The sequence below is a fragment of the Aricia agestis genome, chromosome 17 (assembly GCF_905147365.1).
Source record: "Aricia agestis chromosome 17, ilAriAges1.1, whole genome shotgun sequence".
NCBI lineage: Eukaryota > Metazoa > Arthropoda > Insecta > Lepidoptera > Lycaenidae > Aricia > Aricia agestis.
Window position 1 is genome coordinate 221,615 of NC_056422.1, and position 20,946 is coordinate 242,560.

The 20,946-nt window shown below is 41.7% G+C and overlaps 3 protein-coding genes across 6 annotated transcripts; all 3 read left to right on the top strand.

The window, feature by feature from the left end:
• Window positions 1–224: 224 nt before the first annotated feature.
• On the top strand, window positions 225–4,856 carry LOC121735223. Its single transcript, XM_042125965.1, has 2 exons — window positions 225–412; window positions 3,369–4,856. Exons 1-2 carry the CDS (start codon window positions 283–285, stop codon window positions 3,908–3,910), a joined length of 672 nt encoding a protein of 223 aa, XP_041981899.1. The 5' UTR covers window positions 225–282; the 3' UTR covers window positions 3,911–4,856.
• Window positions 4,857–10,617: 5,761 nt separating this feature from the next.
• LOC121735222 lies at window positions 10,618–13,204 on the top strand. The gene is made up of 2 exons (XM_042125963.1): window positions 10,618–10,950; window positions 12,515–13,204. The coding sequence occupies exons 1-2, from the start codon at window positions 10,737–10,739 to the stop codon at window positions 13,129–13,131; spliced, it is 831 nt and encodes a 276-aa protein (XP_041981897.1). The 5' UTR covers window positions 10,618–10,736; the 3' UTR covers window positions 13,132–13,204.
• Window positions 13,205–13,536: 332 nt separating this feature from the next.
• LOC121735224 lies at window positions 13,537–17,417 on the top strand. Of its 4 annotated transcripts, XM_042125968.1 has the most exons (4): window positions 14,036–14,109; window positions 14,459–14,462; window positions 16,249–16,252; window positions 16,658–17,417. In XM_042125968.1, exon 4 carries the CDS (start codon window positions 16,659–16,661, stop codon window positions 17,292–17,294), a length of 636 nt encoding a protein of 211 aa, XP_041981902.1. In that variant the 5' UTR covers window positions 14,036–14,109; window positions 14,459–14,462; window positions 16,249–16,252; window position 16,658; the 3' UTR covers window positions 17,295–17,417. The 4 variants fall into 4 exon arrangements, with proteins under 4 accessions (XP_041981903.1, XP_041981900.1, XP_041981902.1 ...); XM_042125969.1 differs by lacking the exons at window positions 14,036–14,109; window positions 14,459–14,462; window positions 16,249–16,252 and adding an exon at window positions 13,537–13,541; XM_042125966.1 differs by lacking the exons at window positions 14,459–14,462; window positions 16,249–16,252 and having other exon boundaries at window positions 14,029–14,105; window positions 16,595–17,417.
• Window positions 17,418–20,946: the final 3,529 nt, after the last annotated feature.

A 20,946-nucleotide genomic window follows, 5' to 3' on the forward strand; every position in this document is an offset into this window, starting at 1 on the left:
TATTAAATATTATGTTTTATGATGTTACTATGGCGTGTTATGTATTTAGCAGGCTGCAGGCAGTAGCTCTCGTTCATTTCGCACGAGGGACGAGTGGCACGCAGGCAGCTGTGCGGCGGCCGGCGGGCGTGACGCGGGTCGGCGTCAGCGAGGGAGCTATCGGGCGCGGCGCGGGCCGAGCGGGGCCGAGCGGGGCCGGGGCAGCAGGCGCGGGGGCCGCCCGGCTGGCGGGGCCCGCTCAGTCCGCGCCCGGAGCCCGCCGCCGCTCGACACCGCGCCGCCATGGAGCATTTCATCGAGACCGTGCGCAAGTACCCGTGCCTGTGGAACTCCACCGCCATCGAGTACCGCGACCAGGAGCTGAAGGACGCGGCCTGGGCCGAGGTGATGAAGGAGACGGACCTGTCGTCAGGTGAGTCCGCCCGCCGCCACAGCTCGCGGCACACGCGCGCCAGTCGCCACTCGCGGCGAGGCCGGGCGTCGGCTGCGGCGCGCGCACCTCCCTCTCCCCCTCTCCCCCACCCCACCCCGCCCACCGTCTCGGACGTGAGCGTCAAGCGTGACCGTCCAGCGGTTACATGCTCTAGCTTGCAATATATTATTATAAATAATTATTACTATAGATATGCAATTACGATTACAATAGCGTCTGCGTCAGTTGTTTAATATAATAATATATTATTGTGTACATACATACTTACCTTTAAACAGCTCAAAAACTGTTTCATGTTTTCCTACCAAGTTCTCAAAATGGTAATTAACAGTATATTTGGCACTCCCTTTTCTCCACGTAATCCATATAAAAATCGGCTAAGTGCGAGTCTTACTTGCTCACGAAGGGTTCCGTACTTTATAAAGCAGAAATATGCCCAATAAATAATTAAATGCACTGACATAATATTAAGCTATCCATCTATTACCATCTATTACCACAGTATAGCAATATGACATATCCCTAATATTGCTATACTGTGTTATTAGTTTATTACGTAGTACTTATTACCTCAGTGCAATAATGGGGTTTTATAAATATAACTGATATAGGTACTTATTATGTTTGATGTCACCTGGTGCCATTTTAGAAATCAAGCAAAAGTTGTCTTACCTAATCATGACATCATTGATAATAATAAATATTCTGAATTAAGTACTTATAAAAAATAAAAAAATACTTAAACGTTACGCTCAAAGACCGAAAACGCTCATAGAGCGAAAAAATGGCTCACAACGCGTTGTGGTCATAGTGAAACGGCCACGACGTGAAATTTGCGTCGTGGCTAGGGTTGCCAGATGTCCGGTATTTAAGCGTACAGTCCGGTATTTTCGAGGCCTGTCCGGTATAAAAATTAACGGTCATACCGGACAAAACAATGTCCGGTATTTTGAGGAAAGTTGGTGTTACTGGTACCTAGTTTTAGGTGGACTTACCTGGCAACCCTAGTCGTGGCCCTAATGAAAACGGCCACGACGCGTTCTGGTAATCACAGAAATACCACGTAGCGAAATTTGTGTCATGGGCCTCGTGGCTGACGTGCTATTCCGTATTCGACCACAACGCGTTGTGGTAATCGAGAAAAGCCAGACGACAAGACCGTCGTCAACTAGTTTTTACACGCGCAAACACTTGGGCACTATAAAATTACTCCTGCTGAACTGGCCTGGTTTCATTGAAACCAGAGTGCTCTTGTGTATTGCGCACACACTTGGACGCTATAAAATTACTCTTGTGTAGTTACGCAGGCCATACCAGGCCAGTTGGCCTGGTATCAGAATCAGATCGTGTCGTGGCCGTTTTTATTAGGGCCACACTACGAATAATAAAAACTAAGGAAACGTAACTCTCATACTATTACCGTTTTAAATTTGGTTCCTTTCGAACTGTCATGTAACGTCAGCCTGATAGCGCTCAAGGCCACCTAAATATTGCAAATGTATTGAAATGTGTACCGTACTTAGGTATACTTTTTTGACAAGTATTATGGAACATGTTTTTGACGGAGTTACTATTCCTTCGTTTTTATTATTCGTAGGGGCCACAAGTCACAACACGAATTCGCGTCGTGGCTGTTTTTAAATGCTCGAACGCGTCATAGCTTTTCTTGATTACCACAACGCGAACTCGAGACTGACGGCGACCATTGTTAATTTGTGCGACGGGATAGCGATGGACGTTGCCATGGTGCCATACTAATTTAGTCACTTCAGAAATACTTAAAATGGGCGAAACACTTTATATGGCAGAACAACATTTGCCGGGACAGCTCGTATAATATAAAACAATATTTGAGATATCACACGAATGATTTAATAAATAAATAGCACTTACCTGAATAGTTGTAATTTTATTAGTTAATTTTAATTTTAAATTTTTGGTTAAATATGACAAAGCACTTTAATAATTAATCATAAGTTTTTCAATCATTAAATTCAGAACGAATACTAAGGAACAATAACTTATGAAAGTAAGGTGTGAATTGTAATTTATTCTGGTTCAATTAAGCTTTTGCGCCGACCGTGACCGCGACCGTGACCGCGACCGTGACCGCGACCGTTCCCCGTGACTCGTGTTTTGTGACCGACATATTATTATTATAATAGCAATGGCACTGCGCTGAATATTATAATACATAATAGTATTATTGTTATTTTACCGGGTGGTGTTATATAAGTGGCGAGGCAAGAGTCAAGACTAAATTTAATGTGGGTGACATAAATTTTACGAGGCCCCCTGGGCCCTGATAAATGTAAGATGACGCAAGAGGAAGAATTTTGTTGAGAGAAGGAATATTTTTGATACTTAAATATTTAAATATTTAAATGTTTTTTACAAAAATGTGTGTATCAAAATAACTCCTTATTCCTTAAAAAATCCTTGTGGTGCGCGAGACCTCATGGGACCGCGAGGCCGTAGGTGATGGCCCGCGTCGCCCACGCGTGACAATACAATTACAACTAAGACAATTTAATATATTATTATGTTTTATAGTAATTTATACATAGTTATTGTAAGATACAAATTATAAGTATATTATGTAATAGGATGCTTTTTGTGCAAAAAAAAACAACATCTCTTCTTAATTAATGATTAAACCATTGCAAAGCACGCAAAATACGTAATCGTAAAACATGAGGTCATTTTCAATAATGGCAACAGGCATTCAGTTGAAAAATTCACAAAGAACACAATTGTAGCCAATTTTTAGTCTCTAAGTTAGAGATAGAGACTCTAACGGTACGGAAGTCGGAACTCTTCGTGAGCGAGTACGACTTGCACTTGGCCGATTTTATTTAGTACTATTAAGAGAATTACGAAATTTCCGAATACCATAAAATAATGATTAATACATTTTTGATTTCGTTAATTTCAGTCAAAGAAGTTAAATTAAAATGGAAAAAACTGCGAGACAGCTATCGCGACGCGCTGAAGAGACAAAACGAAATGCTGACGAAGGAGCCGAGCAACGGCGCCAACTCCAGCAAGAAGAACTATGCTTGGAAGTACATGGCACCGATGCAGTTCCTGCAGCCGCACATGAGCGTCCGCAAGAAGCCGGCGGACGCGCCGCCGCCCGCGGCCGCCGACGCCGCGCCGGCCGTCAACGGCGACTGCTCCTCCTCCTCCTCCGAGTCGTCGGCGTCAGAGCCGCGCCGGCCCGAGCCCCGCCCGCCGCGCCGCAAGCGCCCGCGCGCCGAGCCCCTCGCGCCCGACCCCATCGACATCTTCTTCAACGGCATGTGCCAGTCCACCAAGCGGCTGCCGTATCCCGCCCAAATCGCCATCAAGCGCACACTGTTCGACGCCGTGCTGGCGGCGGAGGAGGCGCTGGTGGCGGAGCAGCAGACGCTGGCGAGCCTGTGGGCGCGCGGCGCCGCCTCCTCCTCCAGCGACGACGAGCGCCGGCCGTCCTGAGCCGCGCCGCACGCGCTCTACCCCTGGCTGTACCGCTACTACGCCAGCTACGCGCAGTTCGTCGCCACCCTAGCTGACGCCGGGTGCTCCTAGCCCGCGCTCCCCGCTCTACCTCTGGACTACTCCGCGCTAGTGCTTCAGTCGGTTCACTCGGGTGCCGCGGCCGCGAGATTCATTGATATTTGACAGTAACGTTTTCTCCGAGTGTCAGTTCAGGGTTTTATATTATGTACTTATAATAATAAAATACCGTAGGTGTAACATATGAATATCACGGGATAAGTAGACTCGCCACCAGGCCGAGGTACGACTGACTAGATAATAGAAATAATATAATGGACTCGCTTTATATCTAGAGCTAATATTATGTAGTTGTATATGTCGCAGTCTTCTGGTTCAATCTGCGATTCGATTGAATGACTAGCGCATTCATTGAATGACACCATTCAATTGAATAACTCGGTCGAACGTCGATTGAACCATCGTCATTCAACGTCCAACTACATAGTTAGCGATTTGTAACCTTGGCCTTTGAAGATAGCGGATATAAAATCAGTCAGGTAATTGAACGTATTTCATTTTTTTTCCACTGCGGCGCTAGTAGTCACTGAAACAAATATGCCGTCAAACAGCTCGCACAGCTGATAGCACTGTATTGATATTTTGTCGATTAAATTAACTTTAAAGTTTAAAGTGCTTTATTTGTAATAAAATATTATGACAGCCTGGATTTACCCATAACTACCCCGTCAACGGCTACTTAAAAAAATTATAGCATTCCATTTAACGACTTCACTATAATATGACTTTTAGTCAAGACGTTAAACGTCACAGTCAACGTCTTGACGAGTTGTCCTTTTAATCATTCGATTGAATGCTGTCATTCAATAAATGCGCTAGTCATTCAATCGAATCGCAGATTAAACCAGATGACTGCGACATAATATACAGGGTGTAACAAAAATAAGTGATAATACTTTAGGGTGTGTATCTGTTCCTTGTAGAGAGTTCACTGTGAAAGTAGCAGCGCTGAAAGACCAACAATTTTTTTCACTTTTGTATGGGGAAACTCGTGACGCTCGGGCCCTTGCCCATACAAAAGTGAAATTTTTTTTTCGTCTTTCTGAACTGCTACTTTCACAGTTAACTCTCTACAAGGAACACGTACACACCCTAAAGTATTATCACTTATTTTTGTTACACACTGTATAAGTTCGAGGCCCGACTGTTTGTTTGACCTACTCATAGCGCCGCGCCATATTAATAATAATAATATTATAATAATTGTCGATCTTAATTTGTTTTACAAAAATACCAAAATTAATGTGATAATTGGAATCAAAATGGAATCTTTTGAAATATTTACGAACTTGCAGTTTGCACCAAATTCAGTCAAAACGTAATATGTATTACACCGTAAGATTGTAAATACCGTTAGATTATAATCTATCTCGCGAGATTGTAAACGGTCGAAAGATTGTGATGTATATTTCCTCCTATTTTATAATATTATTACATTATTAAGTATTTAAATTATGTTTAATAAGTACCAACTAAGTATTATATTATTATATTGAAAGAAATCCTAATTTAAAGTGTTAGTTTATAAATATTGTGTAATTATTCATAATAAAATCAATTTATACGTTTACACTTTACAAAAAAAAATAAAGGTCAACGTCATATTAAGGAACGCTCATGTCAATTTCATACATTTTCATTGGCGATTCTATAACGAAGCGAAAACGGAAAGATTTTGGCTCACCCCCCTGGCTACGCCACTGACTGGGGCCTGTCTGACAGTATTCAATTAACACAATAAGTATCTACTACGTTCGATTTATACTCGACATTCTGCTATTACCGACTTAAGCTCAAACCACTGAATAGATTTAAATGAAAATTGCTAACATATTTTATTTTTATGCCGGCAAAATATTACGATTTCGAATGAAGTGGTTGGCTACTTAAGTATAGTACGCTGTACGATTCATCAACAAGTCAAACATAATAATTGTTATAATTTAAAGTTTTAATACCGACAGACTTCATACTTGTATTGTGGTAGTATAGGTAGGGCTCGAATTCTGGCGACCTGGCGACGGAACAAAAAGTTTTCAAAGTTCCTGCCATGGTCATGAATGTGTATTAATTAAATAACAGTAGATTATATGATAAAAATCTAAATAAATTATATGTATAGTATAAAAGTATTAAATATAATACTTCCGTGGCACCCGTAACACAAGTCCTTCCTTCTTTCCTTGGTCTGAAGCGTCTATAGAAAGCTGAAAGCTGATATAAAATCCGTGCAATACTGTACCGTTATCTACTCTACGTTGCAAACAGTGGCGCCACCTAGTCTCTGTGGTAGCTGCAAATGGAACATTTTTGATGAGTATTTTTTAAGCTATTGCTTTTATTGTGTTTGTTGATAAAACATGCTATGCGATAGCTTTACCGCGGCAGTCCCCGAGTGTCACACGTATTTTTATTACCGTAAATTGTGGGTACTAGGATCTGCAGGGAGAATTGGGTCAAAAGTATGACCTTTTTAGAAAACCTAATTTCCCATAGTATTTTAATTTTACACTCTATGGTAAGCTTTTTTATTTAAAGCTTACAACATTTTTTATATATTCTGGCAACATTTGCTCGTCCTGTCATTGAATTTGATGAAAATAACGGTCTTTAAAGAGTTGAGTCAAAATCGTCTGAAATTTGCTCCGAAAAACATTTTAATTTTCTTTACTTATTTGGAATAATTGTGTGAAAGTGAACATCGCATCCGTTGTAGCGGATATTCAGGCATTGAATAAGTAAGAAAGTAAGTGGATTTAAGTATTTTTTTAAATAGTATTTAATTTTTTTATCACTAAGGTAGTTTTAAGAAAAAATCGGGGTGTAAAGGGTCGTAATGTGGGGGAAATTGGGCCGAATGTGGGTTTAATAGGGACCTAATTTGGATGAATTGGGACGCCTATGGGTGAATTGGGTCTTTATGGATAGGGTTGTCACGATGGATATATTCTAGTATTATTATTTTATCATCATTGTTCGTACAGGTGTTTGTTGTTTAAAGGGGAGAAAAACCATGCTTCGGCACGAATGGACCGGCTCGACCGGATACGTACCATCACCTCATAGAAAACTAGCGTGAAACAACGCATGCGTTGTGTTTTGCTGAGTGCGTGAGGGATTGGGAATTTTAAAAATAAGGAACGCAAATCGCAACACCAGACGAGTTACAAGACGACGAAGAAGAGTGACTCAATATTTATATAAAAATATAATAATAATGTGATAATGCTTGATTGGATCTGTTGTTTGATTTTGTACTAATTCTTGTATAATATATACCTCATACCTATATAGGTATGCCAAAAACATTATTTCATATAAGTACCTACCTGAGTAGGTAGTACAGGTACTACCTACTCAGGTAGGTACTTATATGAAATAATGTCTATTTGGAAACATCAGGAAAGTGGCAGCCCTAGCAAAAATGTCTATTAACCCCATATGCGTCCCTTTTCACCCCAGGCTGTGGGTGAATTGGGTCTAGTAAGTTTTTGGACCTTTTTGTATATTTTATTTAATAAACTAAAATTGTAATGTATTGAAAACAAAACTAGGAACCATCGGAACTCTATTGATAAAAATTTTTCTTATTAATCTTAAGATAAAGTCAATAAAAATCAATGTTGAACTTGGAAAGTGCCCCGATTCCCCCCATTTTACGGTACTTACTAGCTGTTGCCCGCGACTTCGTCCGCGTGGACTTCAGTTTATAGCGCGCGATGTCAACAAAATTGGTGTTAAAAGCTTTTATAAAAAAAAAACCCTGGTACCCCTTAAATCAAAACAGCTGTGCAGTGTGCACATAATATTTCAATTTTTTTAATTAAACTTTAAATTTTATGCCAAATTTTTAAGCTTATTTAGCCCCCCAATTACACAACGTTACACAACTATTTATCATTGATAGGTTTAAGTTTACGTCACTGCAAAGATAAAGTACTGATTTATTAAATAACGTAAAAAGAATAACAATAGAAAAAAATCGAAAACTGAATATAAGATAATACCACCTCTTATAGAAAGACTTTTGGGCAAGCGTTAGCGCGATGTAGGAGACGCACGGCGCCATCTATTATGATTTTTTGGAACTAACTTAATTTGATCAATTTGGCCTTAGACTATCTGTATACAAAATTTCATTACAATCGGTTCGGTAGTTTTGGCGTGAAAGCGAAACAGACAGACAGACAGAGATACTTTCGCATTTATAATATTAGTATAGATCTAAGTTGGTCTAATGGACTGCCAACTGCCAAGTAACACAGCCACCTAGTAAGTTCCTGTAAATGTTAGCTAACGTTACGTTTCTAACCTCCTAACACATGTGACAGTTTCAGGTTTTTCCTGTAGTATTTTGTTTTGTACGATGAGCGATAGATGGCTCCTTCTCACGTCCACCACAAGTCAACACAATATCTACAAAAATATAATTCACTAGCGACCCGCCCCGGCTTCGCACGGGTATAAAATATAATATAGCCACTGAAAAAATTAAGTATTAAAATCGATTCAGCAGTTTTGATTTAAATATTCATTATTAATAGCGTGTAATATTCTAGCTCTGAAAAGAACTGTTGTTTAGCTCTGAAAAGAACTGTTGGTTAGCCCTGAAAGAAACTTTTGCGTATGTGTAGTTTTAAGAACAAAATCCAAAGAAAAATTTCTCAAGTCCCCTCAAATTTCAGGCTCGCGCCTGATATGACAGCGGCACATTAAAGCAATAGCGGTTTGACACGATAGCACAGTATAGCAATATTAGTCTGCTATACTGTGACGATAGTCCCTAACTAACTAAATGGCAAATAGAACATTATAAACCTTTATAAAGAAAACCTGTCCATATTTTGTTTGCTGTCTGTACTCCGTACGATCCGCGTCAGTCATGTATCTCGATTCTCGAGTCTCGACAGCTCGACGGGCAGACAGACAGACAGACAGATGGACAGACACGACCCGTTACTCAGAAATACGAAACACCGAGGTATCAAGAGCTAAAGTTACTATTTTGTTTTAAAATATACCCACGTAACAGTTTTCTGATAATTATATTATCATATTTTTCAATTATATTATTATAGTTGTCATATCATACTGTACTCTACAATCTCTATTTTCTCTCTAGACGCCTCCCTGGTCCAGGCTTTTGACTCGGAGGTCGTAGGTTCGATTCCCGCGTTGGAAACAATATTATGCTATTTCCAAGTTTGGTTAGGACTTTGGAGTTATGACAATTTAGACCAGGTTTATGATTTAGACCATAGACTTAATATATATATGGCTAAAGTGTGAAAAAACCGTTGAAATCGCAAATCGAAATCGATATCAGTTTCGGGAGTAAGGCACCTGATTGTATGACAAGTATAATAAAGATTATCCATGCGCCGGATGGGCATGTAAAAAGTCGGTCCTACTGGGTTATGAGTTATGACGTATGGGAGTAAAAGGATTAAGGAATAGAGAGTGCTCTTGTGTACAGCGCACACACTTGGGCACTATAAAAACCCTCCAACTCCTGCGTAACCAGCCTGGTTTCAATGAAACCCAAAGGGCCAACGTCACCGTAACCGGTGTGGGAGTTATTATTAATCTCTAATGTACCAAAAATTTATTTATTATAATATTATATTACGCAATTTAATAATTAACTTAAGACTTCCATTTTGACTTTCGCGTTTTACTGTTACTAACACTAAATTATATTGAATTAATTAACTTTCTGACATTACCTTGACATTGTTACACTAATTTTGATAAAATAATAATTACTTAATTGAATCCTATCGTATTTTGTAATTACTTATTATAGTTCAATAGCTGATATTTTTGATGTTCAATTGCACGCCATTTGTATGGCAGAATGTATAAGAACAATATACTAATTAATGTTAAGACCTATGTAACACTACATTCTTGCAATAAAAATTCTATTCTATTCTATTCTACTTTCTCTAGTCTCTACCTTAACTCAAGTGTAAAAATTATAAATTAATTACTTATGACAGGTATTAGTTAGTGTATTCCAATACTTTTAGATTTTGCCTAGATACCACGGCCCTTTATAATGTATAAAATTAAAATTCCATTATAAAATACGCAAAATTCTTTTTCGATTGTTTAGAAATTAGAAGAAAGTACGCTTGAGTCCAGTTCTGGGAGAGAAGAGGCTAATAATATTATAAAGTAGCTTAATTTATATAACTTCTAGTTAATAAAATTTTGTGTAAATGGGGTAAGCCGTAAGACGTAGGAGTATTAGGAAATAGGGAGTAAGAAGCAAATTAGATTAATCACTGAGGTGATAACTAATAAGTAACGTAGTACTTATATTATGTCAGTGAGATTAATGGATCATAATAATTCATAAGTCATAACTGACAAGCCCCTATGTAGTATTGGATTGTAATAATCGTACGGAAGATTATTGTGGCAAATTATTGTGGTATCTTTACATCGTAATAGTCGGAGGCGAAGGCCGAGGCACCGCCGGCGTCCGAGAGAATCGATACCGGCCACGTGAACTTTGTAAAAGTGTCCGGCGGCCAGCGGGGGGGCGCGGGGCGTCTGCGCGCTTGCCTGTTGTCGTGTCTGGCGGCGGTCCCGCTCGCGCGGGTGGCGGCGGCGCGCGTGCGAGCGGGACGGCGCGGCCGCTGCGCGTGTCTGTCTGCCGGTGTGCGCGCTCGCTCGTCTGTCGGCCGCGCCAGCTCGGGTGCGCCGCGTGTGTTCTCGTGTCCGGCTGTCGCGGCGCATGAAGCGGGCGCACGGGGCGGAGGGGGCGCCGGCGGGGGGAGCGGGCGAGGTGGGCGCGCTGGTGGACTGCAGCCAGGCGGACGACCGGCGGCTGATCGCGTTGGTGCGCGCGCGGCGCCTGCTGTACGCCCGCAACAACATGCCCGTCGCCAGCTACTACACGCAGGTCAAGAGCCTGTGGGAGGAGGTCGCGCGCGAGATGGGCTGGAGCGGTAACTATCCCCCCGCATTCCCCACCCCATCACACCACACACGCAAACATACACGCACATACATCGGAACTTTTATACATTGCGTGATGCGATATCGCCGATCGCATAGAATCGCACGAGCGTGCGTCGAGCGGGGCGTGTTCCATCCACAGAACAAATTACATATTTAGTCAGTAGCTTAGGCTGTTACATATTTTATTAGATAATTATTATTCGTAACTACATACTTATTTACTTCCACAGTAACCGTTGAACATATTACTAATATTATTTTTTATGTTTTTTAATTTGGCGTAAGTATACTGCACTGTGTAGCTCTACCATGAGTTTAAACTCTTTAAAGCTATAGTATTTTTCGATACTCTATACCGACTACCGTAAATTTTTAGTACGGCAAATTTTACAGCGCCTCTAGCGGTTCCTTGCGGAACTAAAATCGCCATAAGTACTAAATATTTACGTAGTCGGTATCGAGTATCGATAAATACTATAGCTTTCAACTCATGGTAGAGCTACACCGGAATATGGTGTACACACTACAAACTGCAGTCTATAGTCTATACTCTATAGCTCTATAAGTACATAATTATGAAGATTGTATATTATGTATAAATGCTAACTTATATTTCATTTTTGTATATTTGAAGAATACGGAATACCTGTCTTTATCATTACTCATTAGGGTCAATTCAGACCGCAACGCGACGCATAGATGCATTTCTAAATTAGTATGGATTTGACAGATTCGCAAGACGTCTCACGCTGACGACATCTGTCAAATCCATACAAATTTAGGTCGCGTCGCGTCGCGCCTCGCCTCGTCACGTTGCGGTCTGAATTGACCCTTAGTCATTACTTAATTCATTATCGCTGCGACATGACATGCGATGTCGGATCGTATAATGTGTAATCGGGTGCCACTTAGTCGCTGTCTCTAGTGCGGTATGCACGTCTACGTATTATATCGTGATTTGCGATAGCCGTTATCTGGATATACATATTATAATATGCGATTTGCGCTACGACAGGTCACAGAAGTGTGATATAAATTACAATATGAATAATAAATATTGGGCTGAGGGATTACATTATTAGTTAGGTTATAGGTATAATTTTATTCGGGACTCGGGAGTTTAGAGATTAGACAGTATTATTATAGCTCGCCTTGCCCCTTGGAGGTAAAACCTAGAATCTAGATTCTAGGTCATTTAGGACGACGCGACGTGTAGAACTAATATAAGCAACTGGCAGAGGGGCTAACTAGCGCCGCGCCGTGCCCCGCTCGGCGCTCCACGGCAAAGTTCAAGGTCACAACTCGCAACTCTATAGTCTATAGTAAGTTCTATTCTGTATGTACGGTTCCCGCGCGATCATCCTCGCGATAAAGTAACTTTGGCGCAACGGAGTCGCAGGCGTCATCTAGTGTTTCATGAAATGTAATTTTTAATGAAATGAATATTTTAATGTTTTCGTACTTTGTCTCAGGAAGTCGGCGAGGGAGGTGAGGCGTGTAGCGAGTAGCGACTAGCTTTGCGCGCGCACTCAGCGTGGAACTCTGTTACAGTGGCAGACGTGCGGCGCAAGTGGTCGCACATCCGCAACTCGTACTCCCGGCACCTGCGCAACGAGCTGCACGGCGCCTGCACGAGCCGCGGCCGGCAGGTGTCGCGCTGGTACCTGGCGGACGAGCTGGCCTTCCTGCGTGACCACATGGCCACCGACACGCGCCCCTCCTACTACGCGCCCTCGCTGCTCGAGGTGGACATGGACGCGCCCGCCGCCGTCGACGTCAAACCGTTCCTGTCGTCGCCGTGGTTCGCGCCGGCGCCGGAGCCGGAGCGCCCGCCCTCGCCCGACGACTCCCGCTCCAGCTGCTCGGCGTTCGCCTCCGACGAGACGTCGCCGTACTTCCAGTTCTTCCGCGGCATCTACCCCGACTACCGCGAGCTGCCGGCGCCGCGCCAGCGCCAGTTCAAGCGCCGCTGCCTGGGCCTGCTGCACGACCTGCTCGACGCGGAGGAGGCGCAGCGCGCGGGGGCGCCGGCCGGGGGGGTCGCCGGGGGGGCGCCGGCCGCGGGGGCGCTCGACCTCTCCCCCCGTGACGACGACCTCCCCGAGGCCAAGCCCCCCGCGTACCTCCACCCCGCCACGATCAGTCGTCCACCGTTACGGGATGAATGATGAATGATGATCGTTTGTTGTTCTAGATTAATTAATGTATTACTCGTTAAGAATAATCGAATCTGCGGCGCCCATACAGTCATGCCGACGACTGTATGGGCGCCGCGCCACAGACTCGATCGCACAAAAAGTCTGTCGTCTGCGATCTCCCTTACTTTACTATATTTTGTACATAATAATATGAGCAGTAGTTTTTAATAAATAATAAATATCTATTATGTAAGTACCGATAATTATTTCCGTAAACCACGTTTACATACGAATTACGATAAAGGAATTTCCGCGCAACGTAAGCATAGAGTAACTTAAATGAACGTAAGTTACATATTGGTAGCATCGATACGGTAATTCACCTGAGTAAGGCTGCTGGCTGCGTTTCCACCAGAGATTTGTGGCAACTGGCGAGGAATGTGTTAAGTACGTGTTGCGACTTGCGACTTGCGAGGAATGTGGAGCAACGATATTATATCGTTAAAAGACTTTGAAGAAAATTAGCCGCAAATAAAACATAAAATGTAGATGTTTAAGAAAGATAAATCAATTTCTCAATGATATTTCTAATTTAATGACATCTTTAATAGAAGAAAATTTTAAAAATCAATTTTATATCTGGAAGTATAATGTACCTATAAACTAAAGCTCCTCGGTCTACCTGAGGCTACGTCGTTTACCTAAAGCTTCCGTGTATTTATAATATAAAAACGTGCAGCCGAGGGTCGAATCCTTTCTCGTCCGACAACACAAGGCCTAGTCTGCGTGAAAGCGGAGCTCGGAGCAGGTAGCCGGCGCGACGGGCGGCGGCGTCCGGTCCGGACGTGGGGGCGGCGGGGCGCGGCGGCGGGGGGCGGCGCGGCACGGGGGGGCGGCAGTTCCGGCGGCGGCCGGGCCGGGCGGCGGCCCTGACGCACAGTCGCCCGGCCCCGCACGCACGGCGAGCCGCGTCGCACGATCCGGTTCCCGCGTCCGCTAAAACGGTGAGTACCGATTTTGCATTAGTGGTTAGTAGTTACCACCTCCGTCCTCGGCACGATCGGGCCGGCGTGCGGTGCGCGTCGAGCTCGTCGGGTCTGCCTCGCAACTGTCTCGGGGAGGTCGTCGATTTCACGCCTGTGGCGGTGATATCCGGCGCCCGATCACTTCACCGCTCCGTGATGCAACAAGTCGCGTATGTGTGTGTGTGTGTGTGCGGTGCCGCCGCGCATGTGTGAGGCCGGAGCGGCGCGTCGCGGCGCCACGTATAATGTTATGCTTTTATTAGCCGGGCCTGTCGCGACTCGCGAGTGTATTTGCCGAGCGAAAACCACCCTAAACCGCCTCGCAATAAAAGCGAGGTCGGCCTGCCCGCCGGGGGCTCGGAGCATTGAGATCTGCGCGATCCACTGCAGCAGCTGCCGCCTGCCGAGCCGAACTCGACTCGACGCATTACCATACGAAATACGAAACATCGGCTGTAGCGTCATGGTGACTCCAATTGTTGCGCAGGATGCTGGATGCAGCTTGATGAGGCTTCTGAGACTAGAAACTCAAAACTACTCAAAAGCATCAAATCTGGATAAAAAGTCGGACTCGCGAACGAAGGGTTCCTTACCGTTATAGAGCAAAAATAGGTCAAAAATGTGTTTTTTTGCATGTATTTTGTATGGGAGCCCCACTTTATCAAAAAACACATAGTAAAATGATTTTTTGAAAATTTCAACTGCCTGCCTGTACCTATTATTGATATCGAGCAAGAAAATCACGTTTGTTGTAACGGCGGCGCCCCCCTTAAATATTAATTTTGTTTTGTTTCTTTAGCGGCAATAAAAATACACAATCTGTGATAATTTCAGAAATCTAGCTATAGCGGATCTAGCCATACAGCCTGGAGACAGACAGGCAGACGGACAGACAACGAAGTCTTAGTAATAGGGTCCCGTTTTTACCCTTTAAGTACAGAACCCTAATAAAAACAGCGTTGCGAACTGTGTTTTCCAACATATGCTGAGTAGGCGCCGATTTGGTAAGACTAGTATTTGAAATGTTATTGATTATTTGTATTCTACATATTTTATTGTTTTACCAAATAAAGTGTCTTTCTTTCTTTCAAAAATGAATAATTTTCAATTTCATTAGTCGACTAGCACTAGCTTTAACATGACAACGGCTGAAGTCAGAACCGATTTGACTAACCTTTAGTCTCGAAATATTCATGAAAATCCAGTAAAGGATTACTTAAGGGGAGGTTATTCCTAAATTAGCAGGTCGATGTCTGTCATTGCGAATATCGACGTAAATGACATTAAAATAACATTCATATCAGCGCGCCTTTTACAGTGGCGGTTACGACGCTCGCCTTGCCATGATAAGGCGAAATAGGAGAAAAAAACTTTTTACTTAGATAAAAAATAGTATACCTAAACATGTATCCGTACATTTCCCTGTAAAATTTTAATAGTAATCGAACTATCCAAATTATTTTTTAATGAGTCCCTGTAAGTCCTATAAAACTCAAAATGTTTTTAAAATCGAGGTTGTTTCGGATTTTTTTTTATCGAGTAAAATTATCTGTATTGTGTTTCTAACCATAAAAGTCACTAGTTAAAAGATGTATCTCTATACATGTATATATTTTTCAGTTTTTTTTAATGATGCTTTCTTTAAAAATTACTCATTCTAGAAACGTGAAATTGGAATAACCTAGCCTTAAGAGCGCATATGACTTTAACCTAGATCTCAAAATCTGTAAGGTCTAGAAAACTGATTTTTTGACACAAGTAACTTCAGTTCATAAAGATTAAATGCTCAAGACGAAAACACGATTACTCAAAAAATGCTCGATATTTTTTTTTTTACTAAAAACCTTGTTTTAGACACATTTTTGTTTAGATCTTCGAAGTTTGCTGTCTTTTCTTTAATATTTTTTCATATCTAAAAAGGCATTGATAAAACCTAAATTTGCTCAAAACACTTTTTTCATAATCATTATAGTTCGTCTTTTATTCAAGTAAAACTAACTCGGCAATGAATCCGCGCCGTCCCTTTTCACCTGGCATATGAAAGACGGGCGTGAGTGTGAAGAGAGAAGGACGATGTTTGATTTTTAGAGTCAGGCGAGCTCTTTATACTTTTTATTAGAAGGAAAGTGATATATAAATGTAATAAGTATGTATTTATAAATATACCATTGAGTTTTTAGAATAATAATAATAATTGGGGTGTACCCTGCCGCCTGCCGATCTGTTTAGGAGATGATTTTGAATGAAAAGAGTAGCGCATTTTGCGATCTACTATCATGTACTATGGTCTGAGGCCTACTTTGCTGTTAATGAATTATTTCAGTCGATTCTGGGCTATTTTTGGGCATCTTATTTTTATAAAACATTTTTTGATATTGGCAAAAATTCGGTCTAAAAATGGCAATTTTTAGACCGAATTTTAACGTCTTTAAATTACAAAGCCTAAAAGTGTGTCCGTGGTGCTGCAGGTCCAGACAGGTCCAGGCGGTACAGGCGGTCAAGGCGGTCCAGACAGTTCCCGGCGGCGGCAGCATGGTGCGAAACAGCACGCGGCTGATCGAGCTGGTGCGCGCCAACCCGTGCCTGTACGACCGCGCGCACCCGCTCTACCTGAACGTGGCGCACAAGCGCGAGCTGTGGGACGGCATCGGGCGCGCGCTCGACGTGCCGCCCGGCAAGTGCAAGACGCGCTGGAACAACATGCGCGACTCCTACCGCAAGGCCGCGCTCAAGAACACGAGGAGCTACAAGTACTCGCGCCACCTGAGCTTCCTCAACCGCTTCCTGCGCACGGAGGTGCCGCTCGACGCCGGCGACGAAGAGGCGCCCGCCGGCGACGACGACGGCGACTGGGACGACGGCAGCTCCGGCTGGGGCGACGTGAAGGCCGAGCCGGCCGGCGCGCCGCCCTCGCCCGAGTACCGCGACGTGAGCGGCTACTACGTGCCGGAGCCCGCGCCCCCCGCGCCGCCCGCACCCTGCCTCGACCCCGTCGACGCCTTCCTGGCCGGCGTGGCGCCCGTGCTCAAGGCGCTCGGCCCGCTCGAGCTCAGCCGCGCCAAGATGGAGATCTACCAGGTGGTGCACAAGTACGAGCTGCGCGCGCTGCAGGCGGCCGGCGAGGGGGCGGCGGGGGCGCCGCACAACGGGGGGGACGCGCCCCGGTAGACCCCTCCACACTCCCCCCGGCCCGAACTGTCAAGTACAAGTTGTTAAAAGTCAGGCATAACAAACATGTAAAAGCTACGAGCAGCCACAAGTTTGTTATGACTTATGCCTGACGTGTAAATATACAAATTATATAATAATTATAGACGTTAACCAAATTATAATAATTAATTACTTATATGTAACATGAAAATAATATAAATAATTTGAATTTAAGTAATTTGCTTTTTATTTAATTATTTAAATACGGGATATTATTAAATGCACATCAGAATAATTTTTCAGCACACTACCTTAATTCCGCTAATTAACTGAATGCATACCAGAAAAACTAATGCTGATCAAAAAAAACGATTGATTAACTGAACATGTCCTTAAAAAAAAACTTAAACATCATACAAAACGAGACGACCTTTACAACCGAATTCACACCAAAAATATGGTTCATACATCGGAAATATTATTTGTAAAATAAAATCTTAATTGTTTATCAAAAATACTAACTTGCACTCTAAATTGGACAATTATTTTACAACGGAATTTCTAAAAACGATATCGAAAGGTGCACCACAATAAAATCAATTTCTATTATCAAAACAAGTCTACAAATTGACAAATCGTGCAACTAAAATATTTTTAACCTAACTTTATTTTCTTTTTGTTTCTCTGTTTTACTGAAAATCATGTTGGGGCCTCCTCATCTAACGCCGCACTCACTCCTTTGCGCTCGCTCTTTACTCTTTAGCGACCACAGATATACTTACCTATCTTGATCTATTTCTGTGTTAGCGACAAAGATTTTTGGTAATTATGATGAGATATGGTGAAAGATTTTATCATTCCAAAACTATATAATTCAAGGTTTCTTGATAAAAATTAAGAAAAATTATCAAAATTGTGCGCGAATCCGACTCGCTCTTTGCCGATTGTTTATTATTATTGTTTATAAACTGAGTTACCATTCACTGTGCCAAAGTTTAGTCCATGTTAAGTTAGCACTTAATGATTTTTATGTGTTCTTAATTATATGAACATAACAGATTAAATTGGGTTTTATTTAGAATAAATTGACGGCGTTATGTAATAAGTAATAACGAATCAAGCGACAAAATTTCAAAAAATGAGTTATGAATGCAGATCGATTCCAGGCATCATTAGCTATGTATTCAGCTAATTTTGTGTTCAAAAGTCAATCCTAGTGCCTTATAGTAAGGGATGAATTAAGCGACATGTCAAAATTTGTTAGAAGTTTTGCACAATTTAGTTACGTATTAAAGAATTATGCGCCTAAGTTACTGTTACAAAATACATAAACAGGAATTTAAAATGCATAAACGAATTATATCCACAGAAGTAGTAGATAATCCGTTTCAATTTATTCATTACAAACGCAATAACGGACTAACCGCCTAAAATGGCAGCAGATTTTGATATTCTTAGAAGATGAAGATAAGAAAAATAAAAATTGTATTATATTAATTTTTTTATCATTGAGCGTTAATTGTTTTTTTTATTTTTTTATGTTGAATAAGTGCCATTTTAATTATTAAAAAACTAGATGACGCCCGTAACGCCGCGCGCCGTTGCGCCAAAATTCGCATATCGCGCTAGTACCGTACATTTTTTGGGACAAAAAGTATGCTACTTCCTTTTCCGGGTCTCAAAGTATCCTCATGCCAAATTTCAGCAAAATCGGTTCAGCGGTTTGGGCGTGAAGAGGTAACAAATAGACACACTGACACACTTTCGCATTTATATTAGTTTCATAAAGGATAGCGAAACAAGCAAATAATTTTGTATTACAGTTTTGCAAATAACTTTAAATAGTTTGCTGAATTCGCATTATTTAGGGGGCATAATAAGTGTGCAAGTCAGTATTTTTGCTGAAACTTTCAAATATTTTGATTGAGAAAAGGGAATATACAGATATTGATTTCAATACATGCCTTTAAATACACAGTAATGACTAATGAAAATATCCATAGTTCCATAATATCCGTGCTAATATTAGTACTGTCTGTCTGTCTGGCGCCGGTTATGGATATTTTAATAATAATAATGATAAACACGTTATGCAGTGATTTAGTAAAAGAAAAAATATTTTGTAGCACGCGTGGTAATTTAAATATAATTTTCATACCTATGGACGATTAATTAATCAAGAACAAATCAAGAAAAACGAATAGCATATCAGCCACGACACGAATTTCGCGTTATGGTCTTTTTGTGATTGCCAGAACGCGTCGTGGCCGTTTTCATTAGAGTCACGATGCGAATTTCGCGTCGTGGCTGTTTCACTGTGACCACAACGCGTTGTGAGCCATTTTTTCGCTCATTGAGCGATTTCGGTCTTTGAGCGTAACATATAAGTACGTATATTGTATATTCACAAATGTCACGAACTAGAATGAAATATAAAACCCATCAAACGACTACAAGTTGCCAACGGCCTTTCATGAACCAGATAAACCCTGATTGTTCAGCACTGAACAGGCTGATGATGATGAACTATGGCTAAGAACACTCTCGATCATGTCAGCTTTCAAACAAAAAAAACTAGATCAAAATCGGTCCACCCGTTTGGATGCTACGATGCCACGGACAGATACACACACAGACAAAGAGACAGACAGACAGACAGACACGTCAAACTTATAACACCCCTCTTTTTTGTCGGGGGTTAATAACTACAGTGCAAAATGTCAAATCTTTGCTTAAAGTTAAATAATATGGCGTCAAGGACGCCATATTTAACCTCCGTTCACGTATATCTGAAAATTTACTAGGTATGTTTTACAGTTTTATATTTTTCCTGTTTTTACTGATAATTCAATTTTTTATACCCTCAATCCCGTTACCTGTAGCTTCAATAAAAAAAATAAACGCAACAAACATATGTGAATTTCTCCAGTTAAAGTTAAGGTTAAAGTTAAAGCTAAAGGACGCCATATTTAACTATAACTTTAACTTTAACCATGCCTCTGGTATAAACCGCCGCCGCCTAAATAATAAACCGTACGAAGTTTTCAAGTCATCTAGATATAATAAGTACCACCGAGGAAGTTGATTCCTATGCAATTGACAGACCAACGTTATTTGGTCGAATATGTCAATTCAATGTTAATTTTGATCTGTCAGCTGGATTTGACGTAACCTAACCAAACTACTTAGGTCCCCGATTTGCATAGGAATCAACTTCTCTGATAGTATCTAATCTATTATTATTTATCGTAGTGCCAGCTAGGCTTTGGACTTAGAATTATATCAGGCGAAAGGTTCGAGTCTAATAGTATACAGCGCAGCAGTTTACGAGCAGCTTCGACACCACAAACACAGATGTCGCCACCACAAAATATATAGTACGAATACTTTGTAACATTTGCCATCACATTCCAATATACACGTAGCGAGAAATATTGTAATAGGAAGATACCAGACAATATTATTATTAACATTAGGTATGTAAATTATATGACACAATTTTATTAGTAGCTTTGACATCACTATTTTATTGTTATTTTTAGCCGTTTTGCTTTATTTATATTGCAGTTAACGTTCTCGCAGGCGTTAATTTAAACTCGTCCTTTGTCCTGAATGATATGCATGGGGAAACCACGCACAGCTTAAATGACTGTTCCTAAGTCGGGCACTT